At 44.9% G+C, this 19993-nt stretch overlaps 1 protein-coding gene across 1 annotated transcript in view; it reads right to left on the reverse strand.

The window, feature by feature from the left end:
* Nucleotides 1-19993, reverse strand: part of LOC135915258 (papilin-like) — a 348089-nt gene that overhangs the window by 276900 nt on the left and 51196 nt on the right. The window contains exons 21-29 of the mRNA XM_070521938.1: nucleotides 19576-19852; nucleotides 17911-18044; nucleotides 14683-14924; nucleotides 13345-13521; nucleotides 11703-11879; nucleotides 10122-10298; nucleotides 5481-5657; nucleotides 1794-1973; nucleotides 637-846 (exon numbers count right to left, since the gene is read on the reverse strand). Coding sequence (XP_070378039.1) covers nucleotides 637-846; nucleotides 1794-1973; nucleotides 5481-5657; nucleotides 10122-10298; nucleotides 11703-11879; nucleotides 13345-13521; nucleotides 14683-14924; nucleotides 17911-18044; nucleotides 19576-19852 — 1751 coding nt within the window. The remainder of the gene's footprint in view (nucleotides 1-636; nucleotides 847-1793; nucleotides 1974-5480; nucleotides 5658-10121; nucleotides 10299-11702; nucleotides 11880-13344; nucleotides 13522-14682; nucleotides 14925-17910; nucleotides 18045-19575; nucleotides 19853-19993) is intronic.

Raw genomic sequence — 19993 nt, forward strand, 5'->3', positions numbered from 1 at the left:
CCATGGTGTTGAGGTGTTGCACTCTGCGTCCCTCATTCTAGTTAGCCTCGCACGAATTGAAATTACTCGTTCGACTCAAGGAAGCGAGCTTCGTTCACGTGAACTTAGCATCTGAGTATCTGCCCAATCTTTTGCTAGCCGAGTTGAACATCGTACCACGTGGGCGATGCGCATGCAGAATTCCTCTCCCTTGCACTACTTTAGTGTTTGTCGAGTGCGTTGAGTGTACGCAGCGTGAGTGGAGTCACTCCTGGCTTGCTGTCACCTGCACATCGTCTGCGCTGCTGCCCCGGACTACGATCAACCCACCCCGGGCAATGGTGGCCAGTTTGGTGCAGCAACTTCCGCGGCCGCCTGTATCCAGCTCGCAACCCTCGGCGACGGAGAAAAGAGCCTCTGGTTAAACTCCGTGCCACAAGATGGCGCCACTAATCCTGCGGTTCACATCTATGTCTACAGTAACCTGCCATTCCATGAACGATAATTACGTATATTGACAAGCCAAAACTCTCTAATAGTGCAGAAATTGAATCATTACATTATCTCTGCCTAGGCTGGCTACAAACCCCTAATACTTTTCTATATTTCGACCTCTTATTTGTATAGTCTGAATGCTCCCGCACACGACTCCCTCACCAGGTAGGAACTCTTCCTCAGGTTTCTCAGTTGGAGCAGGCTGTCCGCACGTCTGTTCACACTCCAGGTGTGAGGCAAAGTTGTTCTCATTTCCTTCGCAGCCTCCGTAGTAGAAACGGTGGCAGCGACCTTCCTCTGCATTGTAGAACCACCGCTCGCGAAACTCCACGCAGTTTCCGGCCTCTTGGGGCAGCAAGCAGATGTTTCGACCTGCGGTTCAAAATGTGCCCGTAGTCACAAAGAAAGCCATCATGCTTTTCTGTGAAAAAACAACAATGTATAAAGGACACCTGCTGTAGTGCTGCATGCAGCGCATACACACCCTCCTCTGGATGTTGTGAAGTTTTTCACAATAAGGTTTTAGCACATGGAAAGACAAATGTGTGCAGGAGCATCCGTATCAACACCCAGTTGAGAAAACATTACAAGTGGGTGATTTGTGAAGAGAACCAGATGGCCACAGGTGCATTGTGCTGGTATGAATTCCCTGAATGACAATCAATGCCTTGTTTGTCAGGCCGGACTAGAACTTGAACCAAGGAATTAAATAGTCTGAATTCACTGCCAAGAGAGATAGGGCAAAAATTTGCCCATGATAGTATTTCAGCCGCAATTGGCGAATGGCCACTGTGCAGCACTATGAACTGGAACCCACAAGACAGGCATTCGCCTATGCCAATAAGTACAGTGCTTTGCAGCCAAATTACAAACCTTATCTAGGATGGCTTGTAAAGCTAACCAAAGTGCGCTCACATTAATGTCCTGAAATGCTACAGGAGCAACAAAGTTCCTCGCATGCCTACACTACCTTGTAGCAAGGTGGTGCTGGCAGCAGAACACTAGCATCGTCTCTTGTTGTAGCTGCCTTAGCTATGACAACCCAGTTCCTGCTGTACCTCAGCTGTCGAGCAGATAAGACAAGCTGGCATCCCCACAACTGCCACTCAATAGTAAGAGAACAAAGAATGCAAGAAAATGAAATGAGCAACCAACCCAGCACATGAACACCAAACTCGGAACATAGCATAAGCAAGGAAGGCATGCACAGTGCGGGGTACAAGCGGTGCACACGCAATGTGGACTGTCCAACTATAGGTGAATACACAGCCTCTCATGTTTGCTAGCTTAGAGCATACAGAAGACGTGAATCTGCTCACTTCCAACGGAGAGGCAGGCACGTTCACAGTCACGCCTCGATTCAAACCGGTTGGCATTGCCCTCACAGCCACCGTAGTAGAACTGCTCGCAGCGCCCAGCCGCCATGTTGTAGTGCCAGTGCAGGATGGCAGCCCGACATGGCCCCTCTTCCTTCGGCAGGGCGCAGATGTCACGGGACACTAAGGACAGGCGAGAGGAGAGCAGGGAGCATGACACTTTGTAACACTCTGCGATGCTGCATCTATAATTCATTTAGATTTTTGATTATTTTACCCTCAAGGCCTTATGGCAATACGGAGGGGGGGGGGGGGGGGGGTAGGTTAGTTACATGAATGCAGATCAGTTAATACAAATAAGGCACAAAGTTCTCAAATAAGAAACACACAGAATAAACAAATGTTCAACAGAAGTGTACAAATGGAAACCGTGGGAAACTATGAATAACAATCTAGTTACTCAAAACTAAAACTATTTGTAGCAGTGTCCATAAACCCTGATGAGTCGGTGATGCTTATGACGTTATTCGGGAGATGACATTTGTGGCAGGTCTTCAATAAAAATTCATTCAAATGTTTCACAGTTTGACATGATAACACTGAATAACCAGAAAAACCAGCGAACCATAATCACATTTAAATTAGATCAAAGCTCGATAATAGATTTAGCAAAACAGCTAGTATATCTTAACATGTTTCTCAGCAATATCAGCACATAAATCTACTTATAAGAAATATTGGATATAGTGAAGGTACTTTCGTGTAGGATGTGACTTCATTATTAATAAGGTTCTATTAATCTTTTATATTTCTGAGACTACTGCTTATTAGACCTCTTCATGAACACTGGTTATTGTTTGCTGTTGTTTTATAAGAAGACTGCCGAAAGATAGACGTCTGGATTTCTTCTGGCAGCATCAGCATATGGCCATATAGTAGTGAAATCTCTTTCTTTTTTTTGTCTGGCAGCAATTATTTACATCAGGTGAACCCATGAAGTGGCTCAGTGTTTCGAAGTACTATACTGTGCACAAAATACTCTATTACACTTGCACAGCTAAAATGATGTTTGAAGTTCAGGTGTGAAGTTCACATTTGTAGAGAAATAAAACGCACCAAAATCTTAAATATTTGCTGCCTGTTTTGGTGCTGGCTATTTTCAACAGTGCTAAGAATGGGAAAAAAGTGGATGACACATTTTCAGCTCCCAGAAATAATTTGTGTCCGAAAGGGATAATAAAACAGATGAAAGGGCAAGGAATCGATGTGTTTACTTTGTGTTGTTCTGTAAGCTAAATCTTTACTATGTATGTGAAGCGGGAGAGAAGATGCTTTAATAAAAAGTTAATTTGAGGTGGTGTCAAAGCTTTCAGTCCAGAGCCTGGTTGATGGAGTTCGTGCATGCTACGGTAACAGTCTTGATGCTAATGGCGCAGCTCGCCCTGCTCAATGAGTCCACACCAGTTCAGTACTGGTACTATGGTACTAATGTCGTACTGCTACTGGCACCAATTTTGAGGTGCATTACTGTTCCAGTTAGTAAAGTGTTGCACAAGGATTGAAAAGTGGGTAAGTTGGAACCTATTCCTTCTTGGGCAGCACACACAAAAATTAAACTGAAGAGTGTGGTAGTGTCTACATCAGACAAACTGTCCGGTGTGTAAATATCAGGCTATAAAAACATGCCAATTCGTTAAGGGGAATGGTGTTGTCGCATCTTGCCAGACATTGACGTGATTGCAGCTGGATGCCTTCTTTTGAGGATACCTCAATCATCACGAAACACCATGATCAGCACTTCTAAGGCATATAACATACTCAAGAACAAGAACATGTGTATAAGTCAGCCATAAGTTTCCAGATCAAACGGAGGAGTGCATTCATTTGTTGCGGGTGAATATGTGATGATTTTTCACACATCATCCACAAGATTTTCATAATCAGTCTACATAATCTTTTTCTTCCAGTAAATCTTTTCAGTTTTATTGCATTATTTCTCGTGTTTCATTTTTATGTCCACTTCCCCAAAAATGTAGTAAAGTGTTTCTGCAGTGCAGAAAAGTGCAGTGTGACAAACTGTTAACTGAAATGCAGTGGGTTGGGTGGCACATACTGAGCCTGTACTTTTCTAAAGTGGCGCTAGGCAAAAGGTACTTAAAAAAGAAGCGTTGTGCGTTGATTACTGACTGACTTAAATTCTGCAATCACACCATGCCCCACAAATCATTAACCCCTTAATGCTTACATCATCATTGCAATAAGCGACCTCTGGTGCCAATGACCAGTCAACTCATCATGAGCATTCCACACTTCTTGCACATGCGTACATGTGCATATTCTTGTTTTTTTACTAATAAATAACTTTAACAACACCAGTAAAATTTTAATAGGCATTCCTGGTATGATATTTTCCTGAAAAAATTGGAGCAAAATATGCAGGTCTGAAAAATTCTCACTCGTACATTTTTTTTTTTTTCACAATTTGTCATGGTAGTTAGGGGTTAAAGGGACACTAAAGGTAAATACAAAGTCGACGTGGACTGTTCAGGTACCATTCCAAAAACCTCGAAACACTTGTTTAGTGTCAAGAGGAGACTTAACTTTATGAGAAAAGTGTACCTGAAGGGTACGAATACCTTTTTCGAAATTCAGATCTCCCGCCACCCAACAGGGGGAGTGGTGACATTGCATATGCCATCATCGCCCTTTGCTGCTGTCGATGAGTAAAACGGCACCCAACAGACGGCAGCACTGAGCCAAGACAGAGCGGCGGATTCGCCGCTGCAGCTGCTTTTTGGTCAAGTGACGTGGACCATTTGGGCATGCCACGACATCACATGGAAGCTGAATTGTTTGCTACTTGCAATTTGTGCGAGTTTCGGGAGCGAGCAAAACCAACGCAGGACTACGCGATCAGGAAAGTACGAAAACGCAAAAGCGTGGGCAGAGTAGAGTGAAGTGAAAACAAAACCTTTTCAACCGCCCGCGTCAACGGTAATTTCAATGAGTTCTTTTTTTCTGAGCATGAAATGTAACTGGACAAGTGGCATTTTATTTCATCTTATAATACAATACGAGGATGTTTTTTGCAACGAGTAGTTGAGTACTAGTGACAGAATTTAACTGAAGAGTGCTTTCATCATCGGGCAAGTGCTTGAACGTCCCGGGGGAGTCTCTAATGATGTCCTGCATTTACCTAGATTTCTCGATTATCAAAGCTCTGTTCGCTTATGATAACGACGCCTTAGGGATTCTTGAGCACTAATCTATCACGTTAGCTTCACTTTTTATTTGCCTTTAGTGTCCCTTTAATGAAAAAGTTAGAGACATTTTTTTAACTAATAATCTCGTTGGCAATCACCACACAAGTTTTGATATCTGCCCCTGCTATGAAGCTTGCTTAGCAGAAATGATTTGAATTCAAATCCCACATTCTTTTTTTATCCAGAACAGTCATTGCAGGAATATGCAGTTAGTAGGTAATCAGTCATTAAAAACAATCATGCATGAATTCTACCTGCAAATCTTTAAATAGTCTGTGTACTTATTCTCTTCTACTCTGCTGCTGAATTCTATCTGCTAAATCCTTCAAGCGTAAGATTTTCTTAATGTTATTTTCATAACACACGAGTGTTACAGCGCACGACCTTGACAACAAGCTGCCAAGGAATCAGGCCACTTTGGACTCACCAGCGACTCTTGTAGAGTTGCACATGCGCTCGCACTGGTCGCGCGTGTTAAAGCGGTTGCGGTTGCCCTGGCAACCCGTGTAGACAAACTCCTTGCAGCGCGCTTCTACATAGTCGTAGTACCACTTGCGGTCCTCCGAGAGGCAGCGGCCTTCTTCCTTGGCAAGGATGCAGATTTCTGTTCAAATAAAAAAAAGAAAGAGCACAATGCCACAACGTTGTAATCCAGCCAAGCACACTGTCATAAGTAACTACATACCACCACAAATCCATATGTTACTTGTACCACAAGTCCAAGAAACAGTTCAGCGAACATGTCATGGAAATGCATGGCACTTCGCATGGTGCTTCGGCGACTTTCTGCCAGGGTGAATTTCCCAACCTTTGTGAGAGGCACCAAGGACAGGTCTTTGGTGCCTCTAGGACAACCGACAGACCAACTGACTCCTGGGATTTAGTCTCCCAAAGCAACATGGGGGCTATGAGTCAGGCCGTGGTGGAAGCTTCCGGATTAAATTTGACTGCCTGGGGTTCTCTAATGCACACCTAAACCTAAGTGCACGCCCAAGATTTTTTTCACAGGGGGGCACCCAAGGTATCTTTTCTATGAAAATGAGATGGAGAGGGGGCACACCTTTGCTAGTACAAACATGAATAATGCCTACTGTTTGCCATAAAGACGCGTAAACCCGCAAAAAAAGGAAATGAAATAAGTTGTATGTCACAGGTACGCCTGTGAGATGCACCTATACGTTACTCTACAAACAAGGAACCACATCAAATGGACTCACGCAGGAAAGAAGCACAGGAAGAACACTGCCAAGAACTACTAAACAAGCGAGTCTAAAATAAACATTTCTAGTCGTGTTGTTTTAATTAGGTCTGGAAGCATTACCTATATAGATAAATATATATTTCCGGCACAATCATACTTCTTTTGTATCCCTCATTTACTGCTCTACCGAGTGCCAAAACTGACTCGTATTGTTATTTGGGGAAGGTGCCTAACGATGCATGGCCGTTGGTCCCACACAACAACGTAGAGTGCCGTACGCCACGGTTCTAGACGTACGGCGCCCACCGCAGGAGGTTAGAAAAAAATAAACACATAAGGAAAGCAGAGAAGTCGCTAATCAGGTGGCTCGATTGATAACTGTAGAAGCGTCATTCAAAACACACGGAATCATTCTCCCCTTCCGGCGGCGTTTTCCCTACTTCCTTTTTAAATAAAAAGATGTTGATTCATAAATATTTTCACAAACAATGGTTAAATTCGTTAATTTTTGCTTTTCCTTCCTGTTTGTCTATTGCCTCCGCTCTCTCCCTTAGTAGATCGCGTAATTTCTGAATTCCTTGCGACTCTTGTTTCCAGTTGTCACTTTGTGCAAAAAGCGCTGTACAACTAGGGAAAAACCAAACGAAGTAACGGGTGACATTCATATTGCTTATGGGTTTAACAATTATTGCAGGGTTTGACGACGGACGCTGTTTGGCATGAACTTATTTTTCACCTTTCTAACCCATATCGCGGGTATATTATTCTGGGGATCGGCCAGCATCGCGGTGGGCCGTCACTCGAAGAAGAAGGAGGCAAAAAAAAAATTTTAAACGCAGCTGGCATTTTCTCCCGCCACAACTCATTCCAAGAACATACAGACCAGCTTACTACGAACTGAATCTCTTTCCTCGTCTCTGGATGAGTCAAAACAAAGAACGTTGAACTAACGAAGGAACAGTGAGGCGCGTGACCGTTGCAATGGATGGTGAAAATTGAATGCATCTCGAGCTAATCGCGCGGGCAGCAATCGATTAGAAAACTGGCCTTCACACCCCAGGAGATGCCGATAACTACCACCATCCAAAAGGAGTGAAAGAGGCAGCAAAATGTTAATCACTGAATAGCTGTCAAGTATCAAGCTTGATTTGGTGGTGCTTTAGGAATGTGTGTGAGGAGTGGTGGTGTGGACGGGGGGAGGGAAAGTATGCCACTTAATATCGGGGGAGGGGGGGGGCCAGGCCCTTCTCTGGGTACGTGTCTGGGCACAAGCATTTTTTGCATTTCATTTCCATCAAAATGCCATGGCTGGGGATCAAACTTGCGGCGTTCTGCTCAGCAGCAAACTGTGAGAATTTATTAATGGAATTTTGCAGGCATGTCACAAAGTTTTTGAGATTCAAATGTACAAGTTGCGTGCATTTTCTAATGTAATTCTCTCCATCCTTTTCATTTACAGTTTGAATAACAGGGTTCCCAGTGGCACATGAAGGCGTTGAAGCTTCTGTGTGCTGATATTAACTGCATTGTCTTGAAAAAGCGAATGGATAAAATTGAATTCAGCTGAACTGACCTTATCTAGGAAAATGAAAACAGTAAGTCAGGCACTGTCTTGAAGTTTGACGGGTGCAGCAAACTGTGTGAAGTTTAATATTTAGCTAAACCTGCGGGGGTGTGGGGAAGTGGGTGGGAGCTCACTGTACCAGCTTGGTAGATCAGGGTGTTCGTAACATTTTGTTCAATCTGAATCATATTTTACGAATGAAACTCACCCTGCTGAAACAGAACTGTTTTCTGTTAATTTATCTGAAATGCCACCCATAAGCATTAGTTTCTCCGGTATCCTGTCCTTAATTGAAAAAATTAAGTTATTATATTCTACTGGTACGGACGAAATAAATTCCAAGCTCTTAAAAAACACTAAGCACATATCTGCCGAATTTTTACTGTTGCTGTTTTCCCAGTCACTCTCCTCAGAAATTCTCCCTTATGACTGGAAGTGTGGGAAGGTCATTCCAGTTCACAAAGAGGGCCACACAGACTGTGCGTTAAATTACCACCCCATATCTCTAACCAGTGTGTGTTGCAAACTCATGGAACATATCATATACTCTCAGATCATGCAGTTCCTTGATTCTGACAGCTTTTTTAATCCCTCTCACCACGGATTTCGAAAAGGCCTCTCATGCGAATCCCAACTAGCCCTTTTTCTTTACGACCTGCATGCTAACCTCAACACTAACCTACAAACAGATGCTATATTTCTTGACTTCATCAAGGATTTTGATAAAGTACCACACAAGCGTCTACTAATGAAGCTCTCTCAACTAGATCTGCCACCCGATGTTCTAAACTGGACTGCCCAATTTCTGACTAACAGCTCTCAGTTTGTTTCCCTTAACAATGTCAAGTCTAACTCGCTCCCTGTAACGTCCAGCGTGCCGCAGGGATCTGTCCTTGGCCCACTTGTATATCTAATATATACTGACACATGAACTCGTTTATCTTTTACAGGTTAGCGCTTTTACCGCCCACAAAATGTTATTGTTCAGCACAGGATGCGTCTACAAGTTCCTAGAATGTTATTGATGCTTCTATCCGCTGTCTGTTGTCACCGAACCTTGTGTAATCTGATTGCATGTATGCGCGACGCGAATGGCGTAGAACTTTGTGGAAGGCACACGGGTCCCAGCGATTAGTCTGGAACATTCGACGACTGATGTATAAAGGCCAATGCGCTTGACCCGCTGATCAAATTATCGCAGATCGCTGACTGTGTTCGCCGCTGTCGCCATTCTTTGAGTGTAGCCTCTTTTTGAGGGCACAGGTTCGCCCAATAAAAGTTAGTTTTGTCTTTCACAGTATTGCTACTGTGTTCTTCAACGTCACCACCACGTGACAATATCAACGACTTGCCTAACAATTTATCGTGCAACATCCGCATGTTTGCTGATGACTGTGTTATCTACCACAAAATAACTTACATATCAGACCAAATAGTCCTACAGAATGATCTTAATAAAGTGTTCGGTTGGTGTAACCGCTGGCTAATGACCCTTAATCCTAACAAATGTAAATTAGTTTCCTTCCACCGCCGCAAAAGCCCGCTCCTATTTCCCTATGAAATCGCTCATATACCAGTTGAAACAAGTGAATCCTATAAATACCTTGGTGTAACACTAACCCCTTATCTTTCCTGGCGCACCCATGTCACGAATAGCATTTCATCGACTGACCGATCATTAGGATTTCTAAAACGTAATCTGCGTCACTCACCCTACCACGTAAGACTTTTGGCTTACCAATCGCTAATTCGGCCCAAACTTGAGTATGCATCACCAATCTGGAGCCCTCACCAAGTCTATTTGATTATTGATATCGAAGCAGTGCAAAATCGTGCTGCTCGCTTCATTCATTCTTCTCATTCATGCGATATCAGCGTGTCATCCCTTAAAAATGAATCTGGTCTGCCCACTCTTTCATCTCGCCACAGGATTGCCACACTAGTATCACTTTACCACAAGCTTTATCAGTTCTTTCAGCCATCCACCTTACATCGCTCCCGCCGCGCGCACTTCCCCCCGCACGGGCCGTCCACTTCAAGTCGCCCGACCCCGTTCTGGCACCACAACTTTTTCTGCATCATTTTTTTGCCGCGCAGCTTCACAATGGAATGGCCTTCCCCACGACATTGTTTCAAACACCTGTCCATCATGTTTTAGTCAAAGTGTATCCATATACCTGTCTTGTTAAAAACCTGTGGCATTAGTAACATCTCTGTACAACCCACCCCTTATGTAACACCCCCTTGTGGGGTCTTTAAGGAAATAAAGTGAAGTGAAGAATCCTGACTGCACATGGACTCACCCTGTGCGCTGAGCCTGACGCATCGTTCTGAGCACTCCTCTTCTGTGGCAAAGTTGTTTGCGTTTCCCTGGCAACCACCATACGTGAACCGCTTGCACTGGTTGTCCTGCCGGTCGTAGTAGAACCGCTTGTACGAGCCCCTGCATGGTCCAGGTGCTGCCGACTGCTCACACGGGTCTGAAAAAAAAGGAGAAGTTTACAAGTCTGTAATTCTCTAACGGAGTGCTAACACAAGGATCTTTGCTTTCCTCTACAGGTAGCTGTCGACCGAGTAAGCACAGCAGCATGAAGCCTCAACTGCTCTAGCATGGGATAAAAAGGTGTCGGTATTTTTTTAATGACACTTGTTCAAAACTGGCACCAATCAAAAGTCAACTTCATAGGTCCTAAGTAGTGCAGCCTTTACTGGTTTAGCTGGTGATCATAAGGTGAAACTCGCTTCCCTGCAAGACTGTGGATAGCCCCTCCACTTCCCCTCTTTTAAAATGTTCCCCTGCAAGATGTCTAGTCATGTTAAATCTTATTTTCATCATGAGCATTCACTTGGATTGTGCTTTTTCTTTTGTCATTATGCATGTGTACAAGTCTGTTATTACAATTCCTGCATTACGAATAAGTAGGTACTCTAGTTTCTTGCATTCATGACAGATTGTGTTTATTGAAAGATAGTTGCCCTTTCTGCAGTGTCTGTGAGTGGTACAGGTTTTTACCGTTAACAACATGTTGTGATGTCACTATAGACTAAATTTTTCATTCCATTGTCCTCCCTGTCCCATCTTTTTTCTTCTTTTCTAGTCTGTGTGATCTCCATTAACTATGAACTATCTATATTACCACTGTCGTTGAAAAGAAAAGTATACAATCATTGCATTGTACCGGTGCTAACGTATGTGGCTGAAACTTGGAGGTTAACAAAGAAGCTTGAGAACAAGTTAAGGACTGTACAAAGAGCAATAAAATGAAAAATGTTAGTTGTAACGTTAAGAGACAGGAATAGAATGGTGTGGGTATGAGAGCAAATGGGCATAACTGATATTCTAATTGACATTAGTAGAAAAATCGGAGCTGGTCAGGCCATGTAATGCGTAGGACAGGTAACCAGTGGACCATTAGAGTTACAGTAGGGGTGACAAGGGAAATGGAAGCGCAGCAGAGGATGGCAGAAAATTAGGTGGGGTGACGAAATGAGGAAATTTGCAGGCAGAAGTTGGAATCAGCCAGCGCGAGGCGAGGGTGATTGGAGATAACTGGGAGAGTCCTTCGTCCTGCAGTAGATATAAATATAGGCTGATGATGATTATCTACTATATGAATAGGCAGTGTAGACCATTATAACGACTCAGCTCCTGCCACGGCCTCTACCTGAGGTTGGTGCAGTACATACAAATCAATTGTTTAATCATTAGAGTTTTCCTAGCTATTGCAGTAAAACACCTTGCAGCTTGGGCAAAAGTGCACACAAGTTTTCCCGAGGCCCTCGCTGATTCGCCCGTCAACCAGCAGTGGTTGACGCACATCCTGTTACACAATTAGAGAGGAAGCAGGAGAGGAAGTTGAATATGTCTGAATCAAAACACTTGCCAAGCTTCTCCTGGTGCAGGCAGGTCTGCTCGCACAGGTCTTTGCTGGCAAAGCGGTTGTTGTTTCCGAGGCAACCTCCGTACATGAACGACTCGCAGGAACGAGTGGTCGCGTCGAAGTACCAATGCTGGTACTGGCCATCGCACGTACCAATCACCTTTGGAAGCAGGCAGGCATCTGCAATAAGATTCAGAGATCCACCCACAATGACTCAAAGTTCATGTCACACTGTGCTACATAGTGATAGGTCAAGAATGCAGTTGCAAGTGCTACACGAAAAGAAACATGAATGCCTGCACTGGCATCATCCTGTTCTCCTAGTGAAAAGCATGAAGCATAATGGTACAATACATGCCACACTTCAAAATAAAACTCGTAATGAATATTTCATCATAGCATGACTAAATCAAAGTGGTGTCGCTGCCATCAGCCATGATGCGACGAAACTACGTCAACATAAATTACATGCGCAAAATTCTGCAAGTCCGCTTCCCCGTACATATCGTGTGACTAACACAAGATGGCCGCCTGATGATGTCCCACGAATGGGTGCACCCAAGCTGTAGACCTCCCAGCACAACAAGATAAGCTGGACTCACTTCTCAAGTTTCTCATGGGAACGAGCCTGATCATTCAGTTTTAGTTCCCATGCCCCCGTAATCCTACCTGCTTTACCCTTTCCAGCCCAGATAACAATTATTACTTGAAGAGGGGGGTCCTATTCTGCCATATGTTTTTACTACGACACTCTGCCGGTCTTACTTACTCACTCTTTCCCTGCTCTTTGCCCATGACCCACTGTTTGAACAATGCCATGAGTGTGAGATCGGTCATATTCTGTGAGACAACACAAACATGCGGAGAAGCCTGTTTATTAAATTTTGCATACCCATACCTAAAGCTTATGGCTGCCTAAGAGCATCCATAAGGATACCGTATTTACTCATCTTATTAGGCCAGAGCCTTTCTTTTTTTGTCACATCTTATATAGGTGTGAGCATTATAGGAGGCAGGGTTATGGCTATTTAGTGAAGCCTCAAACTACGCTCTGATAGCTATGCAGAATCATGTAACCGCTGTTGTTATGACTATGAAGAGGTTTAATCAATCCGGCTTGTGGCTTCTACTGCCCTTGTCATTTGATGAGCTCACCTCATTGGCGCCTTCACAAAGCTGGTTGTCCTTTGTGCTATCCCTACTGTTTGAGATTCATATCACCTTGATGCTCCTGGTGATGGTCTCAATTGAAAATACAGGCCGTGCGTACAATATCCATGGGCACACTTCTTGTAGTAATGCCCTAGTAGTAAGCATCGTGCAGCTAAACAAGCCGCAACACGGATGATACTATCAAAGCATACTGGATATATGCTGCGTGATCCAATGGAACATGATGGTGATGATAATCATGATAATGAAGATGATGCCATTGTCAAAAGGAAAGTAATTAGTGCCACCTAGTAGCAGCTTATGGAAATTACCAGCACAGGGGTATGCTGTCATGCTTAGCAAAACGTTTTTTGTCAAAATTCTTTCATTCCAAAGTGAGTACGCAAGCCTTAAATGAGGGCAGGCCTTACACCAGTAACTACAATTATCGTATTTCACTTGACCTCAAGCATGCCTTGACCCCTTTCCTCACCAGGTCCTTCAGGTTTGACGCAGGTGTTCTTGCACTCTTCCTCTGAGTTGAACCGGTTTCCATTGCCCTCACAACCACCGTACCAGAAGCGGTTGCAGCGACCATCGGTGACGCTGAAGAACCAGTAGACTGTATAGTTGTGACAGGGGCCACGCTCTTCAGGTAGGCCACACACACCTGAAAGAATCATGCACGTTTTCTGTATCCGATTCGAGTGTAGATAAAAATCTCAGAGCCCTTGTGATTGGCAAAATAGGCAAACACGCATTCCCCAGCTGCAAGTTTTGACAGTTCACAAATAAAATAACATTTCCTCGCAGTCAGCCCCTGGGTGCAGGGAATGAGAAATACAGTGCAGGGCCTCCCTGGGTGACCACCACACATCAGCCTTCAATTGCAGATCGAGAATTAAGTGAAGCTGTGAAAATATTTAAAGGAACACTAATGACTATTAGTAGCAGCAGCAGTATAACAGTACTAGTACTACTAGTAGCAGTAGTAGCCTACTGTATTTCACAGGGAAGAAAAAAGGAGAGGCTGCAGGCATGATGAGTGCCTCATTTTTCAGTGGATGCATGGCAGAAAGTACTATGACCTAAAAAAATATTGGACAAGGCAAGGTCAGAAAATTCAGGCATGTATACTTACTTGGATTGTTCTTCACGAAGAAGCAATGCACAAAAAAAAAAGAACACCACTGATTATTTAGATGTGCCTCCACTCTCTTAAATATCAATGCAAAAGCACAAGTACTGGTAGGTTATCTAGCTAAGGCATCCAAAAATTTTATAATAGAGAATTTGATATATACAAGTGATTCCTTCGGCACGAGCATGACCAGAATTCTATCCTCACAAAGAAGAAAACCCAGAAAGACATCTGGGACTCCTTGCATTGTGAATAAATTTCTAAAAATGAGTTTCTGGCTCTTTAACATACTGATTTCATTTGCTTTTTTTGGTGACACGAATCTCGGGTACTACGAATATTTTACACGACCCCTTGAGATTCATATCCCCAAGGTTTTACTGTACAAGGAAATTAATCCAAAATGTTTTTTGCAGATATCAGAGTTTAACAAACATATGCTTATAACAAATATTTGGTACATCGATGGCACTTTCGTGATGGGTGCTACTTCATTATAAATGAGATGCGACTTACAAGCCCTGACCCTGTGCAGTACAGTGCTTTAACGGTGGCTAGTTAGTGTAAGACAGTTGGTATGATAGACAGTTGCTAGTGCACAAGGTCCATATGTTTCATGCATACAGGTCAGCATTTGGGTATGGTGTGCCATCTAATCAGCACGACTGGTACGATCAAGACGGGGCTTACTGGCGCTGACGTTGCGGGTAGGCATGACCGTTGTATCTTGGCAGCCTTCAAAATTGCGCCCCCTGGCGGCAGTCACCCCGTCGGGGCAGCAGCCATAGGCAGTCATGGCACAGGTGCAGCCATCGTATTCAGGACCTCGAGCCGGAGTTAGTCCGTCGGGGCAGCACCCGTAAGGGTAGTGGTGGCACGTACAGCCAGTCAGGCTGGGGCCTGTGGCCGGTGTGAGACGATCGGGGCAGCAGCTGGGCAATGCAAACACGGCACAATTCATTCATTCATTCATTCATTCATTAAGGGTCCCACCATCGGACACTACACGATAGGTGGAGCAAGGATGTAACAATGCAACAAGGATGAGTCATAATAGCCCCGCATAGCGGATCTGAAACCTGCTGAATCACTTGTTACTGCAGTTTAGGAACGCCATTTCAGTCTTGGGTGGTTAAGAAAAATAAAAGAAATGGCTGCAGGAATGTAATTTGTGCAGGCTCATGGCATGGTCAAGGTGTTTGGATGGCCTGTGCAACGTACACGATGTGCTAGTTAAATCAGGTGGCTCTCATGTGATATGGAATGAAAAAGAATACTTGTGATACAGAGACAGAGAAGTAATGCAGAGCCCACTCCAACAGCATTTAGAGCGCATAATTCACAAAAAAGTGTGTCAATTGCCTTGCTACTTAACCATTCCGCTCAGAATTTTGATGAGAAATGAAGTGATTTTGCAGAGGAGCATCAACTAACTGCGCCTCTTGATTCATAGGCAGCTTCATGGGCAATGATCAAGTTTCTTTCTTTTCTTTTTCTCAGACTTGGTGTTTCGAAAACTTTCATGGTTGCTGACATGTAAAAAGAAACTATGCAAACCATATGGAACATCAATACATCTTGTGGCAAACTTTTTGGGAGCAGGGCGCTCAAAATCAAAGAATACATACACAGGGTACATGGCTTGAGCCCTGAGCAGCTTTAGTAGACTAATTTCACGAGTTTCACTACACCACTACTGAAAAACGTGCTGGCAGTAGTCCGAACCCGCAATAGCAAAATACCGCAACAACGAAATTCTCGCGACAACGAAACATTTTCGTATCCCCGGCGAGCGCCCATGGGATTCAATGCATTTCGTACCTCTCGGCAACGAAATGTCGCTGTGCTGCAATCCCGCATCAACGAAATTTGCCGGAACGTAACTCCGCATATTACGTAAATGTTAGCAGGCTCCAAAATGTGCTCAAACGCGATTGTTTTGCACTAAAATTGCGTAAAATACCACCACATTACACTTCCGTGGGCGCCGCCATTTTTGTTCACAAAAACAACCCAGCGCCGGAAGCGATCAGTGCGCTGGAAACACGTCATGGCCGCCATCTTGTTTGTTGATCGCCCGTTTGAGGCGGCACCATGAGTGAGTGGCACGCGCGTTGCTGCCGGTACAGTGGCCCTATTTCAGCCACTGTACTACCGGCATGTTTGCCAGGCGAGATCGTAGATCGTTGTTCGCGCGTTCAGCGCGGCTGATGCCTCGGCGAGGCCTAGGCCAATCGCGTGAGGTGGGCGTGGACGTGCGTTTCGAACAATCCCTGATCGCAGCAGTGCCAATGGCGTAGCAACATGGGGGTCCGGGGGTCCGGGGTGCCGTGGGCCCCGGGTGCAAGGGGCCCCGGGTGCAAGGGGCCAGGGGGGGGGGGGGGGGGCGGGTTGTCATATACGTCTGAAGACACCCCTCCTTCCGCCGGCTACACCCGGGGAGGGGGGTGACAGAAGACCTATGGGCCCCGGGTGCCAGACGACCTAGCTACGCCACTGGGCAGTGCACTGCGTAATGTGCGCCTCGATGAGAAAAATGTAGCAAAAACGAAGAAATCCACGTCCCACCTACATGGAATTGTTTATGGCGCTTGAGATGGCGGTCGCGGATTATGGAGAGTCACGCATCGGGCCACGATTAAGCGGTCGTCCGGGAATACGCATCCCTTGCTTCGAGAACGCTGGGTTTGGTTCCACCCGACAGGCATCGTGTGCGATTTCGGCGCCGGACGTAGATTTGCGCGAAAGGGGCCGTTATCTCGATCGTTTGCCTTCGCGTACACGAGATGCGATCACTATTGCGATCGGCACCGGACGCGTCGGCGCCTACGGGCAACAGCGTGCGCTGGATAAATGCTGCTGCATGCGCTGTTGCTCTGCGTCCGGTGCTGAGTTACGCACCATCTCGCAACGTGATCGCATCGCCGAAAGCAGTTGACCGAGAATACTACTGTGCTACGGCAGTACTGCCACTGCTGGTCGACGCATGTGGCACACTTCGTACTGTCGACAATGCGGTTCTACAGCCTCGAGCAAAGCTTGGAAAGTAGGCTAACGGAATTTGGACAGTAAAGTTTTGTTCTGCGATGCATTACCTATCTGTGCTGTCTCTTTTCGCAACAACGAAATTCTTGCGAAAGCGAATTTTTTCGCATTCCCCGTCGATTTCGTTATTGCGAGGTTCAATTTAGTAGTAGTACTAGTCCTTAGTGGGCTTCCCTAGCCCCTAGCCCGCTTAGCTAGCCCGCTTCCTTAGTCCCTAGCCCGCTTAGCACTCAAGACCAAAAGGCCGGAGGGTGAGAATAAAGGAATTCTACAATAGGAGTGGGTTCGAGGAGTCATACACACCCCAAATTCCCCTTACAAGTTCACTGGAAAAACTCGCAATATCATTGTCCTCAGCATTGCCCTCAATGTTGCCTCAAAACCAAATACATGTGCAGCAAAAGTGGCGAGAAGCTACTGTCATCTTGGCACTTTCAGTGCGATTGCGCACGCACTCTGAACCTGATGAAATCAGTGTACTGGATGAAGAAAAAAAAGCTGAGCTTTAGAACACGATACACAGCAGATGACACACATGAGCACTCATGTGTGTCCAAGGCAAGAACAAGGCGAGAAAAAATTATTAAAATCTTGACAGTTTGGATCCCACACAGGAGCCTTATTAACAATCGATATTGTGAACAAGATTTTCATGTCACTAATGCAGCTCAGTTTTCTTTTTTTTCAAATGCTCATTTTTTATCTTTGTCAGCAACCGTCCCATTTCATCACTGTACCGCTTCGTGTAAAATAGGGGTACAGTTGAAGGTCAGCACCAGCATGTGCCTTTTTTTTTTTCTACCATTGTTTGACCCTGAGAGACGTGAACTGAGCTAGCGCTTCTGCCGTCCTAATAAGAGAGACAAAACGCACCCATAAAGCAGCTTCTCGCACTCGCAGCCTCTGCCATCTGGTCCTTGGGCAGCAGTGTGTTGGTCGGGGCAGCAGCCATATGGCATCGCCGTGCATGGACAGCCACCAAAGCCAGGTCCACGGGCCGGTGTTCGCTAATATCAGAGGGCAAGACCATGAACACACCCTGAATATTTAGGCATGATAAGAAAATACACTAAAAAAATATAGCATGACCATGAACAAAGCTCTGGTGTTTGCTTAAGTGTATGGCAAACCAAAGGAAAGACTTATGCCAGCCTTAATTCTCACTTCTTTATTAACACAACACTCTGAATCACAGCAAAAAAAAGGGAGAGCAATGCACTAAAATGTTTGTTAGGTCCCAGTGCAATACTTAATCAATATAAGAAGAAGGGCACTGCAAAAGCAAACTATAAGCTCAGCCTGAATTACTGCATGCACTACATGAACAAATGATAATATTAGTTAGAGCTAACTAGAATACATTACTGTTTTTTTTTTCTGATCTTTTGCCACTTAGTTTGACATAAGCATCATTTTATTGCTATGCTTACCTTCAGATCCAGACTATCTTGGGGCACTATCTCTCTCGAGTTATTGTTCATAACAGGCATTATATATTTTCTGAATCTTGTTTTATTTGTCCACAATAGTGCGTCGAGGTGTCGCACATGATCACTTCAATCTCTCCTTTACTGAGATGAAGCTTTCACTTTGTACCTTCACATATTATTTATATGTAGCCCAAAAGATTATTCTCATTTGCAGAATGTCTTACAATACCTCCACTCTGAATACTACAGCAGTTTCACTGTATACCTATCTTATAACAGCAGCAACCACAGGCTAGTTGGCCGCAACTAGTCTTCGAATTTTCCAGAAGCACGCTGTGGCATTTGTGTTCACATTCCAGGCTAACCAAAAGTCATCCTGGTCAGCCTGCAGGCTTTTTTTTTACACAAGGGGGTATGCAACAACGTTCTGTACCCTGCCAAGGAAGGGGCTGTGCTAGCTGTGATACTTCTGGTACTCCAATACACTTAAAGAAGGCGAAGGGTAGAGCACCCCCAACACCACAGTGCTGACAGACAACATAGTACAATGGCTGCATTGTCTGTCACTCTCTATTCCTGTCCTTGTTTTTTACCAAAAGTGTCTACTAGTCTTATCTGAAGCAGTAAGCGTGACGAGTTGGGATAGTTGGTTTGGGCTCAAAGGTTTTGGTCTGCATCATTTTTATTGGTTGTTCTCACGCATCATGCCTTTTTTTGGAAGTAAACCAGTTGTTGGTAGCTTAGCGGTTGTTCTGTTGTTTCTATCTCTGTCTGCGTCACAAATCGTTCCGCTGAAAACACACATCCTTTGACCAGACACCTCCACTACATTGTCAGAAGTGAATTCTAGATGCACATGATGTAGTCTGCGTAATATGAAAGGCGATGCACATTACGTTGCATTTTGTGCGTTAGGCTGAAGACAACATTATGCCCCATGCATTCATCAGGAACCCATGGCCCGGACGTACTGGTCATGCAATGCCACTAAACACAAAGCCATGACCAGGGACCACAGCTTCTTTCTTTGCTAACATGCCACCAAATCAGATATGCGTCCATAAAGCCTGTCACTAGTGGACACGCAATAAGTGCCTCATTCACTCACTTGGTCAGGGCAGCAGCCGTAAGGCATGGTCTCGCAGCCACACCCAGCCAGGTTGGGTCCGCGGGCAGGAGTGCGTTGGTCGAGGCAGCAACCAAACTCGGTGATCTGGCACGGACAGCCTGCCATGTCAGGACCCTCAGCGGGAGTGACACCGTCGGGGCAACAACCGTAGAGCAGACGAGAGCAGATGCACCCTTCAAAGTTGGGACCGCCGGCCGGTGTGTGCTTGTCTTGGCAACAGCCAAATGGATAGTTGTGACATGTACATCCATAGTACCTGACAGCAGAAAGGACAAAAAAGAAATTCCAGACTGCAGTGACTCTTTCGTTCATTTTACTCAGTGACTGTGAACAGCATTTACAAGTCCCCAACTTCTTGAAACATTTAGAGACTGCTACGTGATCTTGAGATCGCTGT

Source organism: Dermacentor albipictus, chromosome 7 (genome assembly GCF_038994185.2).
Source record: "Dermacentor albipictus isolate Rhodes 1998 colony chromosome 7, USDA_Dalb.pri_finalv2, whole genome shotgun sequence".
NCBI lineage: Eukaryota > Metazoa > Arthropoda > Arachnida > Ixodida > Ixodidae > Dermacentor > Dermacentor albipictus.